Source organism: Phascolarctos cinereus, unplaced genomic scaffold, assembly GCF_003287225.1.
Source record: "Phascolarctos cinereus isolate Bilbo 61053 unplaced genomic scaffold, phaCin_HiC Scaffold_9;HRSCAF=440, whole genome shotgun sequence".
Classification (NCBI taxonomy): domain Eukaryota; kingdom Metazoa; phylum Chordata; class Mammalia; order Diprotodontia; family Phascolarctidae; genus Phascolarctos; species Phascolarctos cinereus.
Window position 1 is genome coordinate 215,969,634 of NW_027556402.1, and position 23,017 is coordinate 215,992,650.

The 23,017-nt window shown below is 45.0% G+C and overlaps 1 protein-coding gene across 1 annotated transcript in view; it reads left to right on the forward strand.

Moving 5' to 3' along the window:
- MICAL2 (microtubule associated monooxygenase, calponin and LIM domain containing 2) overlaps window positions 1–23,017 on the forward strand; it is a 268,887-nt gene that overhangs the window by 155,745 nt on the left and 90,125 nt on the right. Inside the window, 4 exon segments of the mRNA XM_078148458.1 lie at window positions 85–173; window positions 1,507–1,603; window positions 19,179–19,350; window positions 22,417–22,595. Coding sequence (XP_078004584.1) covers window positions 85–173; window positions 1,507–1,603; window positions 19,179–19,350; window positions 22,417–22,595 — 537 coding nt within the window.

The following is a 23,017-nucleotide window of genomic DNA, read 5'->3' on the forward strand; positions in this document are numbered from 1 at the left end:
GCGTCCCAGTTGTTGTCCATTTATATTTTAATTGAAGAGTTGTAGGCTAAATGTCATCTTCCCATTTTGATTATTTCTTTACAGGTAAATTTTACTGCAAAGCTCATTTCATTCACTGTAGAGCCAACAGTAAGCAAAGGAAAAGACGAGCAGAATTGAAGAGACAAGAAGAGGTACGGTTTGGTTTTGGTTTTTCCCCGTGAAATGCCTCTAGCGTAGAGAGGAGTCAAGGTCCTTAATGAGAAGGTGCTTCTCTGTGGCCCCTAGAGATGGCCATCTTGAAGTCTTTTTTTTTTTTGGTTCACCCAAGAGCAGCCCTGGGAGGAGATAGCACTTTTGATAGGAACAAGTGAGCGACAAGGTGTGGAACCTAGGGTAGCACCTTCATTGTTCTGGGACCTCTGAGCCCAGCTTGATCCCGTTATTGGCTCCATTTGGCTTCTGTCTAAGAACCCATATACCCGATGTTCCTCAGTAAATGATTTCGCATTAACCAAGTCCCTGGGAATAGAGCTGAGGATAGATCCTCATGGGACTATCTCTCATCTGTATGTTATTTGCTTTCCTGGCCTGTCCTATACCTTTAGGGGAGGTCCACGGCTAAATCTACCCTATTTCTTCTCTTCAGAATAGCTAGTTATTTTCTCAATTATATGTAAAAATATTTTTAACATTCTTTTTTTTAATTTTTGAGTTCCAAATTCTCTCCCTCCTTCCCCTCTCCTTGACAAGGAAAGCAATTTGATATAGATTATTTGTGCAAAACATGTCCAGATTAGCCATGTTGCAAAAGCAAATGCAGACCAAAAAAAAAAAAAAACAAACAACCCCCCCCAAAAACCAAGAAAAATAAAGTAAAAAAAGCATGTGAAAATCTACTTACAGCCTGCTCTGATTCTAATGCTCTCTTAACAAGGCTTGTCATTCTCGTTTCCATAACACCCTTTTCTACAGCATGTTGCCCAAGATGTACAATCTACCCTTCCCCATAGAGACAGAAGGAGGGAGTAAGGGATGCAGAGAGGGAGGATGGGAGAGAATATTGAAATCTTTCTAGCTTACCTAGCGTACGTGGTTGCTCAGGCCCAGGAAAGATGAGAAGGAGATATTTCTAAGGCCTAAGTTGTTTTTTTCCTCCTAAGTTGAAATGGATCTTTTCCTAGGTAATTAAACTTAACGTGTGTTTTATGAATTAAGAAAGGCTTTCATGTATAGACTGTATCTTAGTATCCCTTTCTGATTCTCTCCGGGCCTCAGCTTCCCCATTTTTTAAATTAGGAGATTGGACTGGATGACCTGAAAAGGCCTTGCTACTCTGAATCGACGAGCCTATGGATATTTTAATGGTCCTGTTGTCTAAAAGTCAGTTTCATATTCGTATTCTCAGAAGGGTCTCAGGTGGTTTGGCCCATGGCTCATCTCCATTGGCTCTGAAGACCGTCCGTCGTCTGAGCGTCCCCTCTGTATGACCTAGGAATCAACACTTCTCTTTGTTCTGTTTCTAAGGAGGAAGCCAAGGAGAAACAGCAGGAAGCAAAGTGGTCAGACCCTTCCCCTGAAATTCTTGGTCCTACTGTCAACCGTCGAGAAGCCAATCCGCCAGGTATCATGACTTCCTTCTTTAGGAAAGTGCTGTACTGGCCCATTAGGGTAACAAGGGATCTGCTTGACATCCCCAGAAGCCTCTGTAACAGGATACGTGGGTTTCTGCATGAGACCGCCCTCCATTTCAGGGACAATGCTTACAACTACTGCTATATGTATGAACTCCTGAGCCTTGGGGTGCCTCTCCTCTATGTGCTTTTTGAGGTCCTGGCGGACATATACAGAGAGTCAGAGTCCCCTCTCCAGAGTACGCGTGATTGGGTACAACGATACCTCTGGGTCAAACTTAGCTGAAGCTTATTGTATGCTCTATTTTTTCCCCAATACACTCTCTCCCAAAGTGCCTGTGATATTCCAAAGTGTAAAATTGTAGTATTTTTGCAGTTTGCTAGTGCTCTGAATTTCAAACAAACTATTTTCAATCAAGTTAGATACACACGCAGAGAGCCCATCTGCCTCAGCCTTGTCCAAGGAACATGGCAGAGGTAGATGTCCTCATGGCGCCAATGTGTGGAACTTACATGAAGGATGTGTTTTTACCATGATAATGAGCCATGTTTCTGGGTTTACATTTCAAGATTTAATAGACAAGACAGAACCTTTTTTCTAAAAGAGTTTTTTAAAAAAAATGTTTAGGGTTAGGGTGGGTTTGGGGTGGGGGGAAGGAGGGTGTTATGTTGGGGAACCGGGGATTTGTCACTTGGGGTGGTTTTTAGCTTTGCTGTAGATTGTAAGGTTTACCACTTATGCAGATGATGATGTGAGATTTTCAAAACAACACCTCATAAATGAACATGCCTCCTCCTGGCTAATGGCTTCCAATTTACTTGCCTAGACTAGACAATTTTTTTTTAATGCTCCTAAATCTCGATCATTGAAGAATAAGAATGTGGACAAGCAGCGCGTAATTAAAATAGCGTGCTGCAGGAAGAGCTCAGTGGGGCAATAGCAATAAACTGTTCTCTCAGAGTTAGAAAGATTTACTTTCCTCCTTGTTTTGACTTGAAATACCAGGCGTTTTTTTACTTCCCAAACCCCAACATGTCAATACACAGAAGCACCAAATGAATTAATATTGCAGGGACTTATTATCGGTGCCCAGCCACCCACTAGCAGCACAGTTAGGAATTAACCAATTATAGCAATACGGAGAGAGGTGTGGAAGGGGCCATTTTCCTGCAGTTTACACTTGACCCTATCTGACCACCCCTACTCCTGAGCACAGACTGCTTAGGTACAGTAAAGTCAAGGGGTGGTCAGGTCTCTGGCTCTGAGGGTTAGGACCTCAGCCCAAGGAGCCCAGGCATCCTCTGGCATCATATCCACTGACACAGAGACCAGTTGGAATGTGAGTCATCAGTCTTTGGGGGCAGGTGGGCGGAAAGCAGGGAAGCCTTAACAGCTGGAAAATAAATGCCCACCCAGATTCTGTTACTGAATGCAGAACCTGTGATACATGCTTCCAGATGGTACAGTGTCAGGGAGTGGGCTCTTATGCAGGCAATATCTGTCCTCACGTGCAAGGAGGAGTTTCATTTAGAGGCAGCATGACATAATGGAGAGTGGTGGACTTGGAGTTGGAGAGACCTGAGTTCAAATCCTGCCTCAGATCTTTACTAGCTACATGACCCTGCATGACAAGTCAGCCTGTCCAGGTCTCAATTTCATCATTTATGAAATGAAGGAGTTGGATTTGATGACATAGAAGTTTCCTTCCAACTTTAAGGAGATGATTATCTCACCATATTTATTTAGAAAAGGAATGATTATGTCCTCTGGTCTGGAGGAAACCTTAATACACTGTCTTTATAGACAAAGTAAGGTGTGGAGTTGAGGTAATTATTCATTAGGGTTCTCGCCCATAAATTTACTTGGGAAAAAAAAGCCCTTGGGGCCTTGACTACATGTTTTAAACCGGCTGTCAACATTGCCCAAACTATTTGGAAAGTTACGCAGCCCCTGTGGTCCATGTTGCCTGTGTAGACACAGTGCCTGGTGCACAGTAGACACTTAGTAAAAACTTGTCGATTGATGGATCGGTGGAGTCAGAATGGGTCTCTTGATGCCAAGTGTCCTCCCAGCCTTATTTTCCCCAGAGTTAATGATGCTGCTCTAAGCCCCGTTGGGTTTTCTTTTAACTCTATATCATAAGTTAACCTCTATTTGGAGACCCAGAAGACTTTTCAAGTTTTAGAAATTAGAAAGCCCAATTGGCTTCCTGGATCTCCTGTAAAGACTTTGAAGATCCTATGGGAGAATGAGGGCCCTGGCAGTCTTGTTGAGTCTGTGGCCAAATCTTGGCTACCAGGAGCCCAGTGAAGAAGTGGTGCCATCTAGTTTGCAAGAGGGCTTCCGAGTTGTAGGGAGGACGCTTCACTTGCTGTACATCTGGGAGCTACCAAAATCACAGAGCTGTTTGGCTTAGGGATTTCAACAACTGTTCATTCTCAAGGTGACAATGCACACACCTTTCTCGAGGGTACACTGCTCTTCACGACTTTTATCCACATTCCATCTTGGAAAAATCACTGTGCAGTTGAAGCGTTTCCTAGATGGCTCATTTCTAAAGGTTTATTTTTTTTCCCCCCGAGTCTTATTTATAGCAATAAGAGAGCAATTCTGAACTGTCAAATACCGAGCCAAAAGGCGAGATGGGAAATAATGATGTAGTGGGAATTGCAAGACCCTGTAATGTCTGTTCACTCCAAGAAATGAACCTACTGGTGACAAAGCAAGGAATGTCCTAGGTATATCTGGGGTGGGGTGGGGTACTTTAGAATTCAGAACCCAGGCAGAAATAAGTAAAAAAAAAGTATTGCCAAAAAATTACTTCGAAAGGGATATTGGGGAAGATTTTTGTTGGCCTCTGACAACTGCCATGTGCTGGGATCAATAATATACAACATTTATCTATCATCTGAGGTTCCAGTTGAGAGCTTGGTATCTAATTATTTAACATACATTTATTAAGCACTTTTTGTATACTAAGCGTTGTTGCAAGGTACTAGACATGCAGAGGCAGAAAATGAGATGACGCCTGCCCTCCAGAAGCTTCTATTCATCAGAAAGGTTCATATCTTGAAGAAATAGTAAAGTTTGACTTGGAAATTTCGCTCTTCTGATGATTTCCAGTGTTTCTAAACTGCTTTTGTTTTCTTCACTCCTGCCTCAACTAAACTCTCTCTTCTTTCTCTCTTTCCAATGTCTCACTCCTGTCTTCAGTTCTTTACAACATTCCAGTGTTACCACCTATCCTTGGCTGACACCTTTCTGCTCAGAGGTGACTGGTCTTCTTGTCAATTGTGAGCACCCACTATTAACCCCAAATACACTTCCAGGGCAGCTTTATCCCTCCTTCCTTCCCCCAAGAGCGTTGATCTTAACAGACTAGAGTGCCTCGTCTTGTAAGGAATGAATGCTGGGGTGGAGCCGATTAATAGCATGGTACAGGGTGGGATTCAAGACCAGTTGCTTGTTTTGGAACCATGCTTCTCTTCCCCAGCCTCTCTGGCACTGCATGTCAATGTTTTTGCATGCTTTCTCCATCCAGCTAGCCGTGTTCTAATACCACAACCAACCCACCTTCCTTGAAGGTGCTAACTCTGCCTGTGTGAGACAAGGCCAGTAGTGAGTTCTCTACCATTGTTCAGAAAGGCCTAGCTTTTTGAGAAGCCTCTATACAACTGTAAAAACAAGTTTTCCAACTGAAAAGTGGCTTGAATTAAAAGACTTTTGGTGTCCTTGACCAAAACTGCAGGTGACTTTTCCGTAGTCATATTTTATTTATATATGCCAGCTAAGAAGTACTCTGTAATTTGAAGCTGTGTTCAGATAATTGCAGTCCCATCTTAGCCATCTTCCTAAGCCAACGAGGGGCCTTGGGGATTCCATGTACTTTCCTCATGGACACAAGGCTTTGCCATGAGAGGAGCTTTCCACCAAAGCTCAGAAAGCTCAGTCCAGAGCAACAGACCTCAGAGGTCAATGGAATGCTGTCAAGGACACAGTCAGGCCACATCTGGCAGCAGCTGGGCTAAGAAGCCTAGAAGCTCCTCAAGGTCCTTACAAAAGGCCATTTCCCTGCCAATGTATTTATCTGTGGCAGCAAAGCAACCAATGTGAATGTGCTCTTTTTGAAATGAATTGAGCTGTTCTCTTAAAGGCAGAGAGCCAGGCCTTCCTCAGCCCTGCTTTGTATGAATACCTGTCCCTGCCTGTCCTTGCTGGGAAATACACCACTGTTTCTAAAGTCCTTTGAAGACATGCATGTTAGCCCTGGCTGGGCGTTTGGCCTCGTCCCGCCTTTTCAGACTGTCAGCTGGTGCTACCTTCCTCTCACTTCTCTTCCAGTGCAGAGTGCTCTTCTTTCTAAAGAATGCCAACCAAAGATTCTGTCCTCCTCATCTGCAACCTTTCTAGCTTCCCAACCCTCCTGTGACACATTTTGTGACCTTTGGTGACTTTGAGACATGTTCTGTAATTAACTGTTCACACAGAACCCTGTACTTTGCACACCCTGAACGTTGTTTAGCTTTATTTATGGTATTTGATGCTGTAAATGAAAATAAATGTGGTTCTTTGTAAACCTCAGTGTTTCCTCTCTTCCTTTTGAAGTGGGATTTTTTTTCTAAAGACATGGATCCATGGACTGATTCTGGGCTTAAGCCTTCCCTTAAGCTGCTGAGGGCATCACCTGCACTCGCTGGGACCTTGGACTCTTGGGGCTATGCTGGGGCATTTAACAAAGGAAATATTACCCCAAGGTAATATTTGGGCAATGTTACCAATGTTCTCAACAGGGCACTCTGCTCTCTTTCTTCATATCTTATCCTTTTCTGCTGTCAACATTGGACATACTATTTAGTCGCTAGTAGATCTTACACTCTCTCGGTACTAGGCTCAGCAAAGCCATTTATGCCCAGGCTGTATTGGTAGCTGGCCTGTTCCCCTCACCACCGCAGCTCTGCAAGGGAGGTGTAAGTGCTATTAATATTCTTTCAACAGACCGTGTTATAATGTATATGTCCAGTATCACCAACACCGGTTGTGGAAATCTGCAGTAACAGTTGATGGATTGGTAAAAGGGGATGGTTTGGGAGCGGGGCAAAGATCAGATGAAAGCAGTAGATAATTCAGAATCAAGGTGTCATACTTGTGCCATTCTATATCTCATCTGGGCTTCCTCCAGGGATGACTAGCAACAAAACCTCAGTTCCCTGTGCATTTGAAATTTAATTAGAGTTAAATGTAAAGTACTTCACTTGGGTTCAAAAAATTAACTGCACGAATCCGGGATGAGGGGAGCACGACCACCCATATCTGGGTGTTATATTGGATCACAAGCTCAATATGATTCAACAGTGCAGCCCCAGAGCCACAGAGCATGAATGCAATATCTTAAGCTATGTTTGTGAAAGTACGTTATTCAGGATTAAGGAACTGGTAGCCACGTCCTGCTCTGACCTAGGAGTGGTGAGGGAATGGTCAATGTCTTCAGATTCTTGAAGGCCTGTAGGCTGAGGTATGCTGGATCCAGCTGGAACTGCCTCCCAAAACCCTATTGTTAAATTTTCAGTGTGAGCGTATATACCTTGAAAATCACCAAATGCTACAAATCAGGGCTTGATTTATTTTGTTTATTGTCTAGATTTCAGAAAGTGAAAGAGGAGATGTTAATGCAGAATAAACTTACAAATGTGTAGGGTGTACTCTTTTTTTCTTGGTGAGCTGATTCTTAAATATTTACCAGCATGCACACACACACACACACGCACACATATATATGCAGACATCTGCTTGATGTAAGGGGAAACTACTTAACAACTAAAACTATCTTAAAATGGAATGGAATAGGGCAGCTAGGTGGTACAGTGAATAGAGCATTGGCCCTGGAGTCAGAAGGACCTGAGTTCATATCTGGCCTCAGATACTTAATAATTGGGCAAGTCACTTAACCCTGATTGTCTTTTAAAAAATGAAATGAGGTGCTTTAGCAGGTAGTTATGTTGGTTGAAAGGGAGTCTGAAAAATCTCCCTTAAGAATTCAGTCTTATGCGATCAGATCTTTCCACAGATTTTCTCTGGTTGCTTTCCATGAGTCTCCACTTGGATTCATAGAAAGATATATGTAGACCAATGGAAAGAAAACCAGTCTTGGAGTGAAACAAATGGGATGTTAGTCACAGCTTCACCACTAACTCTGGAACATTATAAGAATATAAGGAGGTAACAGACATGGAAGGGGAAAGGAAAGGAATAAGCATTTCTATAGCACCTACTATGTGTCAGGAACTATGCTAAGCACTTTACAGAATTGTCTTATTTGATCCTCACTACAGCTTTGGGAGGTAGGTAGGTACTGTTATTATCCCCATTTTACAGGTGGGAAAACTGAGACAAACAGAGGTTAGGTGACTTGTCCAGGGTCACACAGCTAGTAAGTGTCTGAGGTCAGATTTTAACTCGGTTCTTCCTGACTCCAGGCCCCATGCTCTATCTGCCACAAAGCGCTTTCATTAAAGTTGAAAATGATATACGCATATTAAAGTGAATAAAATCGGCCTTTCACAGACACTCAGTTGGTTATTCTCCGATATCGTTGCAATGGCATCTCAATATAACAGACTTCAAAGCCCCCACTAATGGCTAATTTGTTTTTAGTCATGACACAGCAGGCCATAAACCACAGAAGACTCAGCGCAGTCTTGGGGGGGGGTGGTTGGAGGTAATAGGAAGTAATATATATGACAATGCCTCAGTTAATGAATCCTCTGGGAAGGAAAGTCCTCGAGCAGGCAGTCCCTGGTGTCACACAATCCTCCTGTGAAACACGCCAAACCAGATTGACATATGCTGTGGGGCTCAGCAGTGATGTTTCCCACTTCCCTGTCTACATGGAGGGCTTTGTAGGACCAGACTCCTTCCCAGCACAGCTTTGCTGGAGGTAAACAGGACTGACTTGTAGCACAAAATGAGTACCACCTGTGCTGGAATGGGCCCAGGTGTCAGGTCTATGCAGGGGGCGGTATGAGTTGTACGTCCACTAATAAGTGCCACCCGTCTCCCTGCCCCCAAACTAGGCAAACACTTTCTGAGACTTATTGGGTTCTGGCTGTGGGGACAGTTCCACCTGGAAGGCTTAGATTCCTTGGAGCTTTTGATTGGCTGGTGGGGGAAGTGAGCAGACCTTCCTTCCCCTACCCCCACTAAGGTTTGTAAAAAACACTTGTTAGCTCATTTTCAATTTAATAAATATTTGTTAAGTGCCTGCTGTGTGGCAGGCACTATGCTAAGCACTGAGGGGAAGAGAGGCAAAGGACAATCCCTGCCCTCTGGAAGCTTAAAGTCTACAGGCAAGCAAATATATGCAAAGCAAGCTATATACAGGATAAACAGGAAATCATTAAAAGACGCAAAACACTGGAATTAAATGGGGTTGGGGAAGGCTTCCTGTGGGAGGGGAGGTTTTAGCTGGGACTTCGAGGAAGCCAGGGAAGTCGTTAGTCTGAGTGGAGGAGGGAGAGTGTTACAGGCATGGGGGGACAGCCAGAGAAAATGTCCAGATGTGGGACATGGAGAGTCTTGTTTGTGGAACAGCCAGGAGGCCGGTGTCATTGGACTGAAGGGCAACTCCCAGGGAGTAAGGTGGAAGAAGACTGGAAAGGTAGGAGAGGACTAGGGTATGAAAGGCTTCGAATGCCAAAAAAGGATTTTTTTTTATTTGATTCTGTGGGCAATAGGGAACCACTGGAGTTTATTGAGGAAGGGTAGACTGATCAGACTTGTGCTTTAGGAAAATCATTTTAGTGGCTGAATGAAAAATGGATTGGAATGGGGAGATACTTGAGGCAGACAGACCCACCAGCAGCTGTTGCAGTAATCAAGGGGTGAGGTGATGAGGGCCTGCATCAGGGTGGTGGCAATGGCAGGGGAGATGGGGACGTACTCAAAAGACATTGCAAAGGTGAAATCAACAGGCCCTGGCAACAGCTTGAATATTGGGAGGGGAGGGGGGATGAAAGATAATGAGGAGTCCAGGATCGTTACTAGGTTGTGAACCAGAGGGACTAGGAGAATGGTGTTACCTCTACAGCAATAGTGAAGGCAGGAGTGGGGAGTGTTTAGGGGAAAGGATAATGAGCTCAGGTCTGGACGTGTTGAGTTTAAGATGTCTACCGGACATCCACTTTGAGATGGCAGTTGGAAATGCAAGATTGGAGGTCAGCAGAAAGATTGGGGCCGTTTATTTAATACAATTTAGAAAGGCAGTACAATTTATTAGAAAGATTTGAACATCAGAAGAGCTCAATCTAGGTCAATTCTCTGCTGTTTACTGACTCTGTGACCTTGAATTGACCTAATCTCTCTGAGATTCGGCATCTTCATCTGTAAAAATGAGTGTAATAATGCCTCTCCTCCCTTCCTCACAGGGCTGTTGAGGTAACAGATGTGACAGTATTGCTAAATGTGAAGAAATACCAAAAAAAGAAAAAAAAAGAGGGAAATGGTGCAGGCCAATATCTCCTCTTCCTAGGTTGACCAGGCCAGCATCATAGAAGGGACCACCTTAGAAAGGTCTTCTAGTCTACACCCCCTCCTACACACTCTTTGCGTCCTAAGTCCCAGAGGTTGTGACTTGCCCAGAATCACACAGCCAAAGAGGCAGAGTTAGGGTTCAAAACCAGGACCTTTGACATCAAATCCAATGTTCTTTCTTATTTTGCCATTGTACCAAATTACCTTTCCATTATACTTTGGGTAGGCAGGGAATGCAAAATCCTTGGTTTTAAGGTCATTAACAATGTAAATTTATCCAGTTGGTTCTTTCCTTAAAAGTCAGAGGGAAACAAGAGACCGAAACACTTGTTTGTCCCATGGACCCAACCAAGTGCCTCCATGGGGCCTGTCCTCATTATTCTTCAGATGTCTCCCTGTTGAACCTGATCATCGGGGCTTGAACAAAGTTCCTGCAGCCTTTCTGCCCAGCCCCCAGGGAAGCTTGGCTTGGTTTCTCTTCATCTTTCCCACTCTATGAAGATCCCACTTGGTTCTACTCTGCTGGACACTGGGACCTTCCCAAAGAATAGGATAGCAGCTCCCCTTGGCTCGAGAGGGTATGATGAGACAGGCAGCTGGTCAGGGGTAGGGAAATTGGGGTCTCCATGTCTCACCTCTGATTACAGTCATCCCTGGTTGGCTGGCTTCTCAAATCCAGAAGCCTTGGCTACCCCCAATGTGACTCAGGGATCTAGCTTGAACACTCTGTAACAGTCTGACTCTTACCATAAATCTCAATGGCAGCAGCTGTACAATATAATGTAATGTGGTGGAAACAGTATTGGGCTTAAAAACAAGACCAAAAGCCTGGAGAATAGGATTCAAATCCTAGCCCCGCCATTTCCTAGCTCTGTGACCATGGGAAGGTCATTGAAACTCTTTGCCTCAGTTTCCTCATCTTTAAAATGGGGTTATTAATTGCCCCCTCTACCTCATAGAGCTATTTTAAGGGGAAAGCTTTGTAAACTTTTCAATGGCCTTGGAAATGTGAGCTATTACCATGATTACTACGTTAATTATGCATAGACTCATAGGAGGGATCTTAGAGGTCATTCGATAGCTCTAAGGTCTCCCTAAGGTAGGGCCTAGCTTCCCAAGCAGTGAGCTGGGTTCCATGTCCCTGCTGCCCTGAATGACCATCCTGAGCTCAGCCTAATCAATGAGGTAAGAGGCAGTGTGATGTTGTGAGTAGAGTGTCATGGACAGAGTATTGTCAAGAGAGGCCTGGACTTGAATCCCATCATTTAAATTGGGCAGATAGGTGGCACGGTGGATAGAGGACTAGGCCTGGAGTCAAAAAGACCCAAGTTCAAATTCAGCCTCAGACACTTACTAGCTGTGTGACCTTGGGCAAGTCACTTAAACCTGTTTGCCTCAGTTTCTTCATCTATAAAATGAGCTGGAGAAGCAAATGGCAAATTTCTCCAGTATCTTTGCCAAGAAAACCCTGAGTAGCATTACAAAGAGTCAGACATGACTGAACATCAGCATTACTTAAGTTGTGTGATTGTGGGCAAGAACAGTTCCTCTGTGAGCCTCAGTTTCCTTATCTATAAAAAGGGCATAATTACTTTAAAGGGTTTTTCATAGAATTGTTAGGCACCTTACAAGCCCGTGAGTCCAACCCAGTCATTTTACAGGAAGACCAGAAAGGTAAGTAACTTATGTGGAATCGTACAGGTTGCAAGTAGCAGAGCCAATTTCTGCCAGAGCTTTTCCCCACTATCTCATGTTTTTAGGATAAAATGAGATCATGCAAACATATGCAAGTACATCCCGAAAGTCTGAGTGCAGTTTTAAGCCTCAACAGAAAACTTTGCAAAAAGTCAGTTAATATTATTATCATTATTTATTATTAACCAGGCGAGGGAAGGGGACTTTTCACCCTCTAATTCTGGATCAGCTGTAAACTCTGGGTGAAACCACACAAGCCTGTGAGTAAAAACAGCTTTTTCCAGTGGTGAGTGGGCAATGTCCTCTTCCCCCAAGAAGGTCCTTGAATTATGCATCCAGGGGAAGTACCACAGAAGTCAGAGCTGGAAAGAAGGGTCTCAGAGCCAATAGAGTCCAATGTGCCTCCATTTTATAAAAAGGGAAATTGAGGGAGATGGAGTGATGATTTGCCCAAAAGTATATCTTGGGTCCAAGTTCCCTTTCAAAAGCATGCTCCAGGAGGACACTCCCACCCCAGCAACCGTTGGAATTTAATAAAGGATTATAGAGTTGGCTTAGAGGCCAATTTATCCGACTGTCATTTTACAGATGAGGAAACTGAGGGGAAAAGGATGGAATAAATATTTATAAAGAGCCTACTATGTGCCAGGCAGCATGCTAAGTGCTTTGAAATTGTTGTCTTATTTGATTCTCACAACAGCCCTGGGAAGTAGGTGCTGTTTGTTATCCCCATTTTATAGTTGAGGAAACTGAGGCAGACAGAGGTGAAAGTGATTTGCCCAGGGTCACACAGCTGATAAGTGTATGAAGCAGTTTTGCACTCAAGTCTTCCTGATTCCAGGCCTAGCTCTCTATCCACTGTGCCACCAGCTGCTTCACCTGAGGCCAAAGGATGTTTGGGGACCAAAGGTATCTTAGGTGGCAAATATCAGAAGAGGCATTTGAACCAGGTCCTCTGACTCTAGCTTTCCACTGGAAATGAGGACCTGACAGGTTCCAATGAAATTGAGCATTTGAGGAGAGGCCAAGGAAGTGACTTTTCTCAATAAGACTCTAGGGTGGGGAACCTGCAGCCTTGAGGCCACATGTGTCCCTCTAGGTCCTCAAGTGCGGCCCTTTGACTAAAGCCAGCCCTCTAGGTCCTCAAGTGCAGCCCTTTGCCTGAAGCCAGCCCTCTAGGTGCTCAAATGCAGCCTTTTGACTGAAGCCAGCCCTCTAGTCCTCAAATGCAGCCCTTTGACTGAAGCCAGCCATCTAGGTCCTCAAGTGCAGCCTTTTGGATTCAAAGGGCCACACTTGAGGACCTAGAGGGTCACATGTGGCCTGGAGGCTGCAAGTTCCCCACCCCTGCAATAGGTCAAAATATTCCGTGGTATGTGCCTCTTACCAGGATTGTTCCTGTGCCAGGTTAGAACTCTTATCAAATTTCCCTTAGAAAACAAAACAATAGGGGCAGCTAGCTGGCGCAGTGGATAGAGCACTGGCTCTGGACTCAGGTGGACCTGAGTTCAAATGCTACCTCAGACATTTGACACTTATCAGCTGTGTGACCCTGGGCAAGTCACTTAGCCTCAATTGCCTTGCAAAAAACAAAAAACCAAAAAACCAAAAAACCAAAATAAAACAACAATGGCTTCTTGGCCCTCTGTGTGCCCTCTGCCGGACCCCACCCAGCCCCTTCACTGGTCTCAGGGCCGTTTGGCTATGCCCTGGCTGCTCACTGCCCCCTCATTTTCTTAGCAGGTGAGGAGGCATGTTGGGAGAAGTACATAACCCTGATTCCTCCATTTTCTTTGCAAGTTCCCCTGTCCAAAGAACGAGGAAAATAATTCCTACTCCTGTCCCATTTTGTTTGCCCACTCCTCAGTACCCCCGTGGGAAGTGGGTGGGATAAATAAGGTGACCTATTTTACTACTGAAGACACTGAGGCCTTCTAATCCTACTCCCACATGTTACAGATGAGAAAATTTAAGGCGTGGAGAGTGACTCTAGGCAGCTGGTACTGAGGCAGAGAGAGCCCTGGCCTGGAATCAGGAAAACCCGAGTTCAAATCTGCCCTCAGACAGTGACTAGCCTTGTGACCTTAGGCAAGTCACTTCCCCTGTCTGCCTCAGTTTCCTCCCATGGGTGTCATGAAGATCAAATGAGAAATAGTTGTAAACACTTAGCACAGTGCCTGGCACACACTGGGCACTTAATAAACACTTACTCCCCTTCCCTAAAGTTACAGAACTAAAATTCTAAGGCCAAGAAGACTCTTCACTTAACCACAATGTCTGTTGGTGAGACTCTCACTCCCCCTTTGGAGATGTTGGGTCTCTGGGTGTGGGCTCAGTGTAGGGACTGAGGCTGCCGGGTCAAAAAGGAAACAAATATGGGGCAGGTAGGGGGTACAGTGGATAGAGTACCGGCCCTGAAGTCAGGAGGACCTGAGTTCAAATCCGACCTCAGACCAAACACTTGACACTTACTAGCTATGTGACCCTGGGCAAATAACTTAACCCCAACTGCCTAAAAAAATTAAATTAAAAAAGGAAACAAATACAGTCTCAGAGCAAGGTACCCTGTAGGAGTAATAATAATTAATTATTATTATTATTATAACTAGCATCTATGTATGCTCCCATCTATAAGTATATCTAGCTGAGGGCAGGGCTACCAGGTGGTGGGCCCACTTGCTCAGGAGCCTGCTAGAGCTAGTCCCTAGGCCTGGAGAGTGGGGTACAGTTAGGCAGAGTCAATGCTGCCCTTGGGTCTTTACCCTGCCTGCAGATGAGTCTCGTCGAAGCCTCCAAGCTTACCTTGGATCATACAATCAGAATAACAATAGATTGAGAGGTGGAAAATGACCTCAGAGGTCATCTAATCTAGAGGTATCAAATTCAAATAAAATTAGATCCCCTGCAGGAAGCATATTGACTTAGAAAACCACAAATTAACATTCTCTTTGTTGTTTTGTATTTTTATTTCTTCTGTTGAACATTTCCCAATTACAATTCCTATTGAAGACACCCAATTTTAATCTGATTCTGGCTTGTCTTGGGGAGTTTAGCCCTGGAATTTGATACCTCTGACCTAATCCATCCTTCTCAATTTACAAAAAAGGAAACTGTGTCCCAGGCAGGGAAAGTGAATGGTACAGGGTCAAGCAGAAGGGCTGGAGTTTGACTCTAGGTCTTCTGGCTCTTTTCATGCTGTATAATAGAGCCCCCAAAGCAGAATCGGGGAAATTCCCCTTGTCTAAGGAAGGAGTGGACACCCACACAGTACTAGGGTGATTGGAAGAAGAAGGGCTCATGTTCTGTTTTCAGTCTTGTCTCTTTCCAGGGATCCCTAGAAAGCAGCAAGCCTAGAATAGACAGGGAAAGGAAATGCTCCTGCAGAACCCCAGACATTTCCCATGTGTCCTAGAGGAGGCTACATTGGTAGAGAGCGACCATAGGGAAGAAGGAACCTCTCCTTTGACCAAGTCCTGATCTTGACCAATAATAATGCCTGTAGTATTACCAATAAATAGCTAACACTTACATAGTGCCTGCTAAGGCACTGTGCTAAGTGTTTTACAATTTTTGCCTCATTTTTGAACCTCATAACAACCCTGAGAGGTAGATGCTATTATTATCATCTCCATTTTATAACTGAGAAAACTGAGGCAAACAAAAGCTGAGTGACTTGCTCAGGATCACACAGCTAGTAAGTATCAGGCTGGATTTGAATTCAGTTCTCCTTGACTGCAGGCCCAGCTCTCTGTCTACTGTTTTGTGGAGCCAGAGAGCCCAGCTAATTTCCTAGATCAGCTCAGGTTGAAGGAAATCACAAGATCATAGATCCAGAGCTGGAAGAGACCTTAGGCACCACTGAGTAGAAACCACTAGGGCTGCTGCCATTTTGTAGATGGCATATGGGACACAGAGAGGTTGAATGATTTGCCCAGAGTCCTGTAGATAGGAAATGTCTCAGGTGGGATTAGAACCCAGATCTTCCTCTCTCCAAACCCAAGGCTCTATCTCCTGTGCATACTTCCTTTCAGTGTTTGAGAGGCCCCTGGCCTTGCCCTCTACTCAATCACACCATGGCCACAATCCTGGAACGCTGTTGGCTGTAGGGTACTATGTTGGGTATCCTGACCCTTTAGGAAGCTCCATGTGAATAGTCAATGGACATTGACCCAAGGAACCAACTGGGACCAGGATGATAGACTTTCAGATGGACTTGACTTTAGTCATCATCTAGCCCAGCCCTTTCATTTTACATGTGAGGGACCTGGTCTAGAAGATTAAGTAACTTATCTAAGGACATACAAGAAGTAAAAAGCAGAGCCAGTCATTGGACTGGTCCTTTTGACCCCATGCTTTTCCCCATGCCGCCATATTGTCTGAACGTGATTTTGTGGGCTGGTACTAAAAAAAAAAAAATATAAAAAGCCTGAGGTTCAGATGAAGCTGAGGCTCAGCCCTTCATATCACCCTGCCTGACTACCCTTTTCCAAGCTCTCCTTTCCTCACCAGCTATGGAGGCAAAGAGGTGGGACTGCCCTTCCCCCTCCATCAGCTCTTTGTGATCGTCTTCCCTTCCAGGCCACCCTCCATGTCCCTGCCATCTGATTTCATCAAGCGTTCTACAGATGTGTTGGGGGGTGGGAGGACTATGGTGAACATTAGTGCCATTTGCCTTGGTCCGGATCCCACTAGGGACAGCCCTGCCCAAGGATGGCTCCTTGCTTAGCAACATCAGGAGCTCCCTCTTCGCTGCTCCAACCTCCCTTGTCCTGGGGTGGGGGGTTCAGGTGCTATATTTTAGGAGCCTTTTCTTTCAAGTGTTAACAGGCAGACATGAGCATTGAAGGCTATGAACAGAAGGGCCCTGGAGGGCATCAGTTTCTTCTGCTGGACTGTAACTTTGACAGCTCTCACATTTTCCCTTTGAAAACAGACGCATCTGTTTTCAACAAAGTAAGAAAAAAGCCAGCACTTAGGCCTCCAGGAGGTGTTGAAGGGGGTGAGAGGGCCGGCATCCTCTGAGTCACCTGGAGGCTCTGCCTGCAAATTTATTGTGCGTGTGGGTTGGTGGAAACACTAGTGAAGGAGAGCACATAATGTAATCACTAGGGCACTGGATTTGGAGTAAAGAAATCCTCGATTCAAATGCTACCTCAGATACTTGCTAGCTACATGACTCCGGGCAAGTCACTTAACCTTCTGTGACTCAGTTTCCTCATCTGTAAAATGAGGGGATGGACTCAATGGGCTCTAAAATCCCTTCCGACTCTAGACCTCTAATCCTTTGAAAAGTCTTGCTTTATCCACCCTCAGACACTTACTAGCTGTGTGACCCTGAGCAAGTCACTTCACCCTGTTTGCCTCAGTTTCCTCATCTGTAAAGGGAACTGGAGAAGGAAATGGCAAACCTCTCCAGCATCTTTGCCAAGAAAACCCCAAATGGGGTCACAAAAAGTCAGACACGACTACAATAACCCAACAATGATAACAACAACTATCTTCCAGTTCCACCTTCCTCCCCTCTTTTCTGAGGGAAGCAGCTGTGGCTCTAGGCAGACATTTATAGACCTCTATGGAGTGGGAGGAAGGGACCAAAAAACAAGAAGTTAAAGTCATTTGCTGAGGCAGCTAGTAAGTGTCTGAGAAGGACTTGAACCCAGGATTCCCTGCCTCCAAATCTAGTATTCTACCCACCACACTACACTGGCTGCCCCTCGTATCAATACCCTCACCACCGTCACACAAAAACTCTTTACACCAGGCTCAGCAGAGCAGGCTCCTACAGGAGACCAGGTGAACTGATTTCTTTGGCCAGCTGTCCCCACTTGTTCTTGGTGTTCTGCCTTTGGGCCATTGGCTCAGACTGAGATGAGTCTCTGCTGGGCTCTTAAGGAGAAGCTGGTTGTCCCATCACATTTTCCTCACAGGTTGGAGAGCTGGGCTGTTTTTGTTTTGTTTTGTTTTGTTTTCTTAAGGAAAGAAACTCACTATTAGCATTTTTCTTTCTCAAACTCCCTAGAGAATCTGGTGCTTATCCTAAAATATCAGAGCTGGTAGGGCCATCAGAAAACACCTGGAAACATCCCTTATAGTGAGGAATGTGATGAATGGAGAAGGGAAGTCCTCCCCAAAGCTTCAGAGCTAATGCATGGTCTCCTGACTCCCATGGGATTCAATGTGCTTTTGGTCTATTTAGAAGCATTTGGAACTATAGCAAGGCCTTAGGAAGGAGTGAATGGTCAGCCTGAACCAAGGAACACCATGTTGCCTTTTTTGTTCATTTTTAAATGATCCATTATTAAGTATTCAATGCTTGACCAGCTCCCTCTAACATTCATATGGTGCAATAGAGTGCTGGGTCTGGGGTCAGGAAGACTTGAGCTCAAATCCAATCTCAGACACTACCTGTGTGACTCTGAGGAAGTCACTCAATCTCTGTTTGCCTCAATTTCTTCCTCTGTAAAATGGGGATAATTACAGTACCGATCCCCTAGGGTGGTTGTATCAAATGAGATAATATTTGCAAAAGCACTTAGCACACCTAACACACAGTAGGCACTATATAAGTATTATTATTACCATTAATATTAATAATAATAATAATTATCATTATTATTATTATTATTATTATTATTTCCTTGGAGGGAGGCACAGGGAATTTGCATTTAGGTGAGTCTGAAACAGGAGAAGACATCTCGTGGGTAGCCAGTCCCATGCAGCTCCGGGGAGCCCAGAACTCTTATATACCAACTAAGGAGGATGCTTAGCTGGGGGACAGCTGTGTCTGGCTCACCTGTTGGCAGGAGCCAAGGTTGTGGCCTGTCGACTTTGGACTTTGGGTCACTGATGCTGACTCTGTTAGCCTGACCCACAGAGGTCATAGTAAGATCTTTCTCCATATAATACTTGCTTCTGTGCCCTTTGCCCTATGGTCTCTGCCCTTTTAGTCCATGCCCCTGGGTCCCATGCCCATAGCTAAAGCAAACACTCTTGTTACCCAGGGAAAGTTCCTGAAATGCCCACCTTAAAGGATGCCATGGAGAGCGTGATGAGATCCATAGAAGGTGGGTGGAGGATGGGTAGAGGGCTATTGAAAGCAGGTCAAGAGCCACTGAAAGGAGATGGAGGATCTGATGATGGTCATGGAAGGAAGGGAGAATGTGTGATGAGGGTGATGGGGATGGGGCTACATGGGGCCTTCCCTATCTCTCTGTGTGTCAGAAGCCCCTTCTCTTGATGTGATCTCGAGTCCCTGAGGGACCAAGGCAATAAAGATGTGGGATTCTGAGGTGAGCCAACTATTCATTGCCTTGTCTGTTTAGCAGATTTTCTCCTTTCAGCAGATGAGCCAACCTCCCCTAAAAAGCCAAAGAGCCTCCCTGGACCCTGTGATGTGGACAGCCAGAGTGCTTTGTTCCCTGCAGAATGGACCTCTGTGAAAATTGGCCCCGAGGGAGAAGGGAATGAAGATGGCATCCTGGCCATATGTGTCATGGTCACCAGTGATAGCAGCAGGTCCGTATATTCCCAGAGAAGTGCTGGCCTCAGCCAGGATTTCTGATCCAGTCATCCCCTCTGCTGGAGAGCAGGGAAAGTGCTGTAGCTGTGGATCTCCTTACCCTGTGGTTTTCTCCACCCAGAGGAGTGAGTCACTCTGTAGGCAGCGAGCCCAGGCAGGAGAGACCACACAAGTCCTGCTTCACCTCACACGAGGCATACTATACCCCAGTGATCGACCCTGAAGATCCACTGGACCCATTTCCTTCCCTTCTATTAGTAATGACAATGTCTACATTAGTGGACACTCTGTGGGTATGTGTGTGTGTGTGTGTGTGTGTGTGTGTGTGTGTGTGTGTGTGTGTGTGTGTGAGAGAGAGAGAGAGAGAGAGAGAGAGAGAGAGAGAGAGAGAGAGAGAGCAGCAGCAGCAGCAGCAGCAGGAGCAGCAGCATTGGGCTACAAAGGGATTTATGCCTCATCTAAAAACTTTGTTTCTCTTCCTCTTCCTAAATTCACATATAGTTAATGAGTGTCAGAATCAGTCCTTTACTGAGTTCAAGTCCAGCACTCTATCTGCTTTATCACACTACCTCGCCCTGCCCCTTGTCCTCCCAGTTCTTCTTCCTCCTGTCCTGTCTTCTTAATCCTAAATCATTAAGGGAAGGTCTGATCACTGTGTGTCGAAGAGGGCTCAAAGGGAGTAGTAGCCATACTGGCTGTGTGACCTTGGACAAGTTACTTAGCCTCTCCGGGATCTGTAAAGCTATTTTTTTGGTAAATATTTTGGTAACTTTATTTCAACATAATTGGTTTTCCTTTGTAATTCTATGTAATTCTATTCTTTACCCAATTTTCAATTTTTGATGCATTTAGAAGCATTATTCTAAGAAGGGATCCATAGGCTTCCCCAGCCTGCCAGAGGGGTCCATGATACCCAAAAGGTCCAGAACCTCTACCCTAAGTAGAAGGTCCCGAGCCACATCAGTAGAGGGCATTTCCTTATTGAATCACTCATTTAGAGCTGGAAGGGCCCTTTGGGATAATCAAGGTCAATCCCTTTATTTTACAAATAAGGAAACTGAGGCTCAGAGTAGGAGTCAGTAATCGAGCATTTATTAAACGATTCCTATCAGCGAGACAGACAGCCCCTGCCCTCAAGTTCCCTGGAGGACCATAAGGAGTCTTGAGTGCTCTAATGAGAAAGATAATATATAATCAGGAGTTCATGGAGCCCTTGAGGAGGGCTGGGAAAGAAACTGCAGAAAGGGGTGCAGCCTAGATAGGAATGAAGCCAGGCCTGACCTAGGCTCCTCCTAGAGGAACCAGCCTAGCAGAGGAAGAGGCCCTGGGGGCAGAGGGGACTTCCAGGGTGAGGATTCCAGGGCTGCAATGAACTTACAGCCTAAGGAGGCCTCTGAGCAGGGTAGAAAAGGTCTGGAGAGTTAGGAGTGTAGCCTGGTGACTTCACCAGTGTCCCACAGTCAGTAATGCCAAAGGCAGGATTCACACCTGGGTCATCCTTGCCAACTGAAGTCTAGCACTCTGCTCTCCTCTTCTTCCTCCTCCTGTCTTGGACTCTTAATGACCCTAAGTCATCTTTTAAAGAAGGCTGGGAGGAAATGGGGTGGGGTATGCAGAGAATACATACTCTCCATACTTGAAGCAGTTCTCTAAGATTAGAACTAGAAAGAAGGTGCCAACCTATGTCGGCAGAAGGAGTTTCCAGTCGTCCTGGAATTCCCTGTGCCAACACAATTACAGTTTCAGTCCCTTTCTCCCCATCCTATCTTTCCAAAATAGTTAACAGTTTAAAAAAGCTTTAGCATTTACAGAATTAAGCTTCAGTTATCTGGAACATCTGCTCTTGTGAAAGCTCATTCCCTAAGAATACTGGGAAATGCCCTGCCTGAGTATCTAGTGGCACAGCCATTGAATGAGGAATTTAGGATTTGGATTTGTGGATTGGGTTTCCAAATCCCATGTACTTTTTAACTTCATCCTCGGAGAAGTGGCTTGCCCCAGGTCAGTGAAAAGTTAGTGGTGAAGCCAGAAGAGGCATAGCCTCACTTTCAGTTCAGATCTCTCTACCCAATTTTCAAGGTGTCCTGGCTTATACTAAACTCAGTAGGAACCTGCCTGAATCTTCAAGCCTCTGTAGTTACCCATAAAGTAGTGCTTCTCCTGAGAGTTGAAGGGTAGTTGGAAAAGTAGTGAGCCAGGCCAGGGAGGGTAAGGGATGTAAATAGAAAAGGGGACCCAACCTCACAGCAGGACTCTAGGAAATAAAATTCTACCCTTGGAGTGAGAGAAACCACAAAACTGAAAAACCTAATAGTAATAATAATAATAATAATAATAATAATAACATTACATAGTGCTTACTATGTGCCAGGCACTGTGCTAAGTGCTTTACAACTAATATCTCATTTGATCCTCACAACAACCCTAGAAGATGGGTGTTATCATGATCCTGACTTGACAGATGAGGAAACTGAGGCAAACAGAGGTTAAGTGACTTGACAAGGTCATACAGCTTAGTAGGTATCTGAGGCCAGCTTTGAACTTAGGTCTCCCTGACTCCAGGCCCAGCACTCTTTCCACTGGGATTGAGAAGAGTAGTGCTCATGACATCAGAAGTTCAAGAGCACAGCTCCCATCCCTGACTCTCCGCTATTGATTTATGGTTTATCAGATCAACCCAAGCACTGAACACTAGCTAAAGAGAAGTCTAGGCTGCTCCCAGTGAAATGAGGCAGGGATGGATGGTAGCGGAGGAAAAGTGAAGCTTGTCATAGTTGCATGGCCCTGGCTAAGTCCTTAATACCTCTGGGCCTCAGTTTGCTCATCTGTAAAATGAGCGGAGTGTATTCAAAGACCTCTAAGGCCCCATCCTTGTAAGTCTAGTAGCCTCTGGGCCCGTTCAGGAGCCAGCCAGCATCTTAGAATCTTATTTAACCACTCTGAGGGGCCTGGCATTGGGGTAGGTGAAGTATGAAGATGAATCAGGTCGAGGTTAAATGAACCCAATGGATGTAGGCTCCTGGGGGCTATTTGGATGTGTCTTCCTCCCTCTTTCATTACAGCTCTGAGACGGAGTCGGATTCTGGGGGTGATTCTTCTAATATGCAGTTTAGTGGGGAGAGGGCATCGAGGGCTGAACATCTGCCTTGCCCAAAGCCCCTCCAACGGCAAGTTTCCCTGACCGTCCCTCAGACCACGAGGACAGACATTAGATACCCTGAAGAGTCAAAGGCAGCTATTGGTGAGTATTTATTTATTCATTCATTTATTTTTATTCATTCAGTAAAAATTTCCCAAATGCTGATGCACACTTACTAGAAGAGAGATGACATGGGACAGTGGCAAAAGCACTGTCTTTGGAGTCAAAGAACCTCAGTTCAGATCCATACTCTACTGCTTGCTACCTGGGTGGCTTGGGCCAAATCCCTAATCATTCTAAATCTTTTTTCTCCCCTGGAAAGGTAAGTGGTTGGAACAGATTACCTCTAAGGACCATATAGCACAAAATCTACAATCTTATGACATGACAAATAGGGACTGGACCTGTGTTTCATTGGTCAAAAGGAACTCCCAGATGAGGGAGCTCCCTTTGCCAAAGCATGTCACCACCATCTCTACAACTTCTGTTCTTAGAAGCTTGCTCAGAGCACTAAAAGGTTAAGT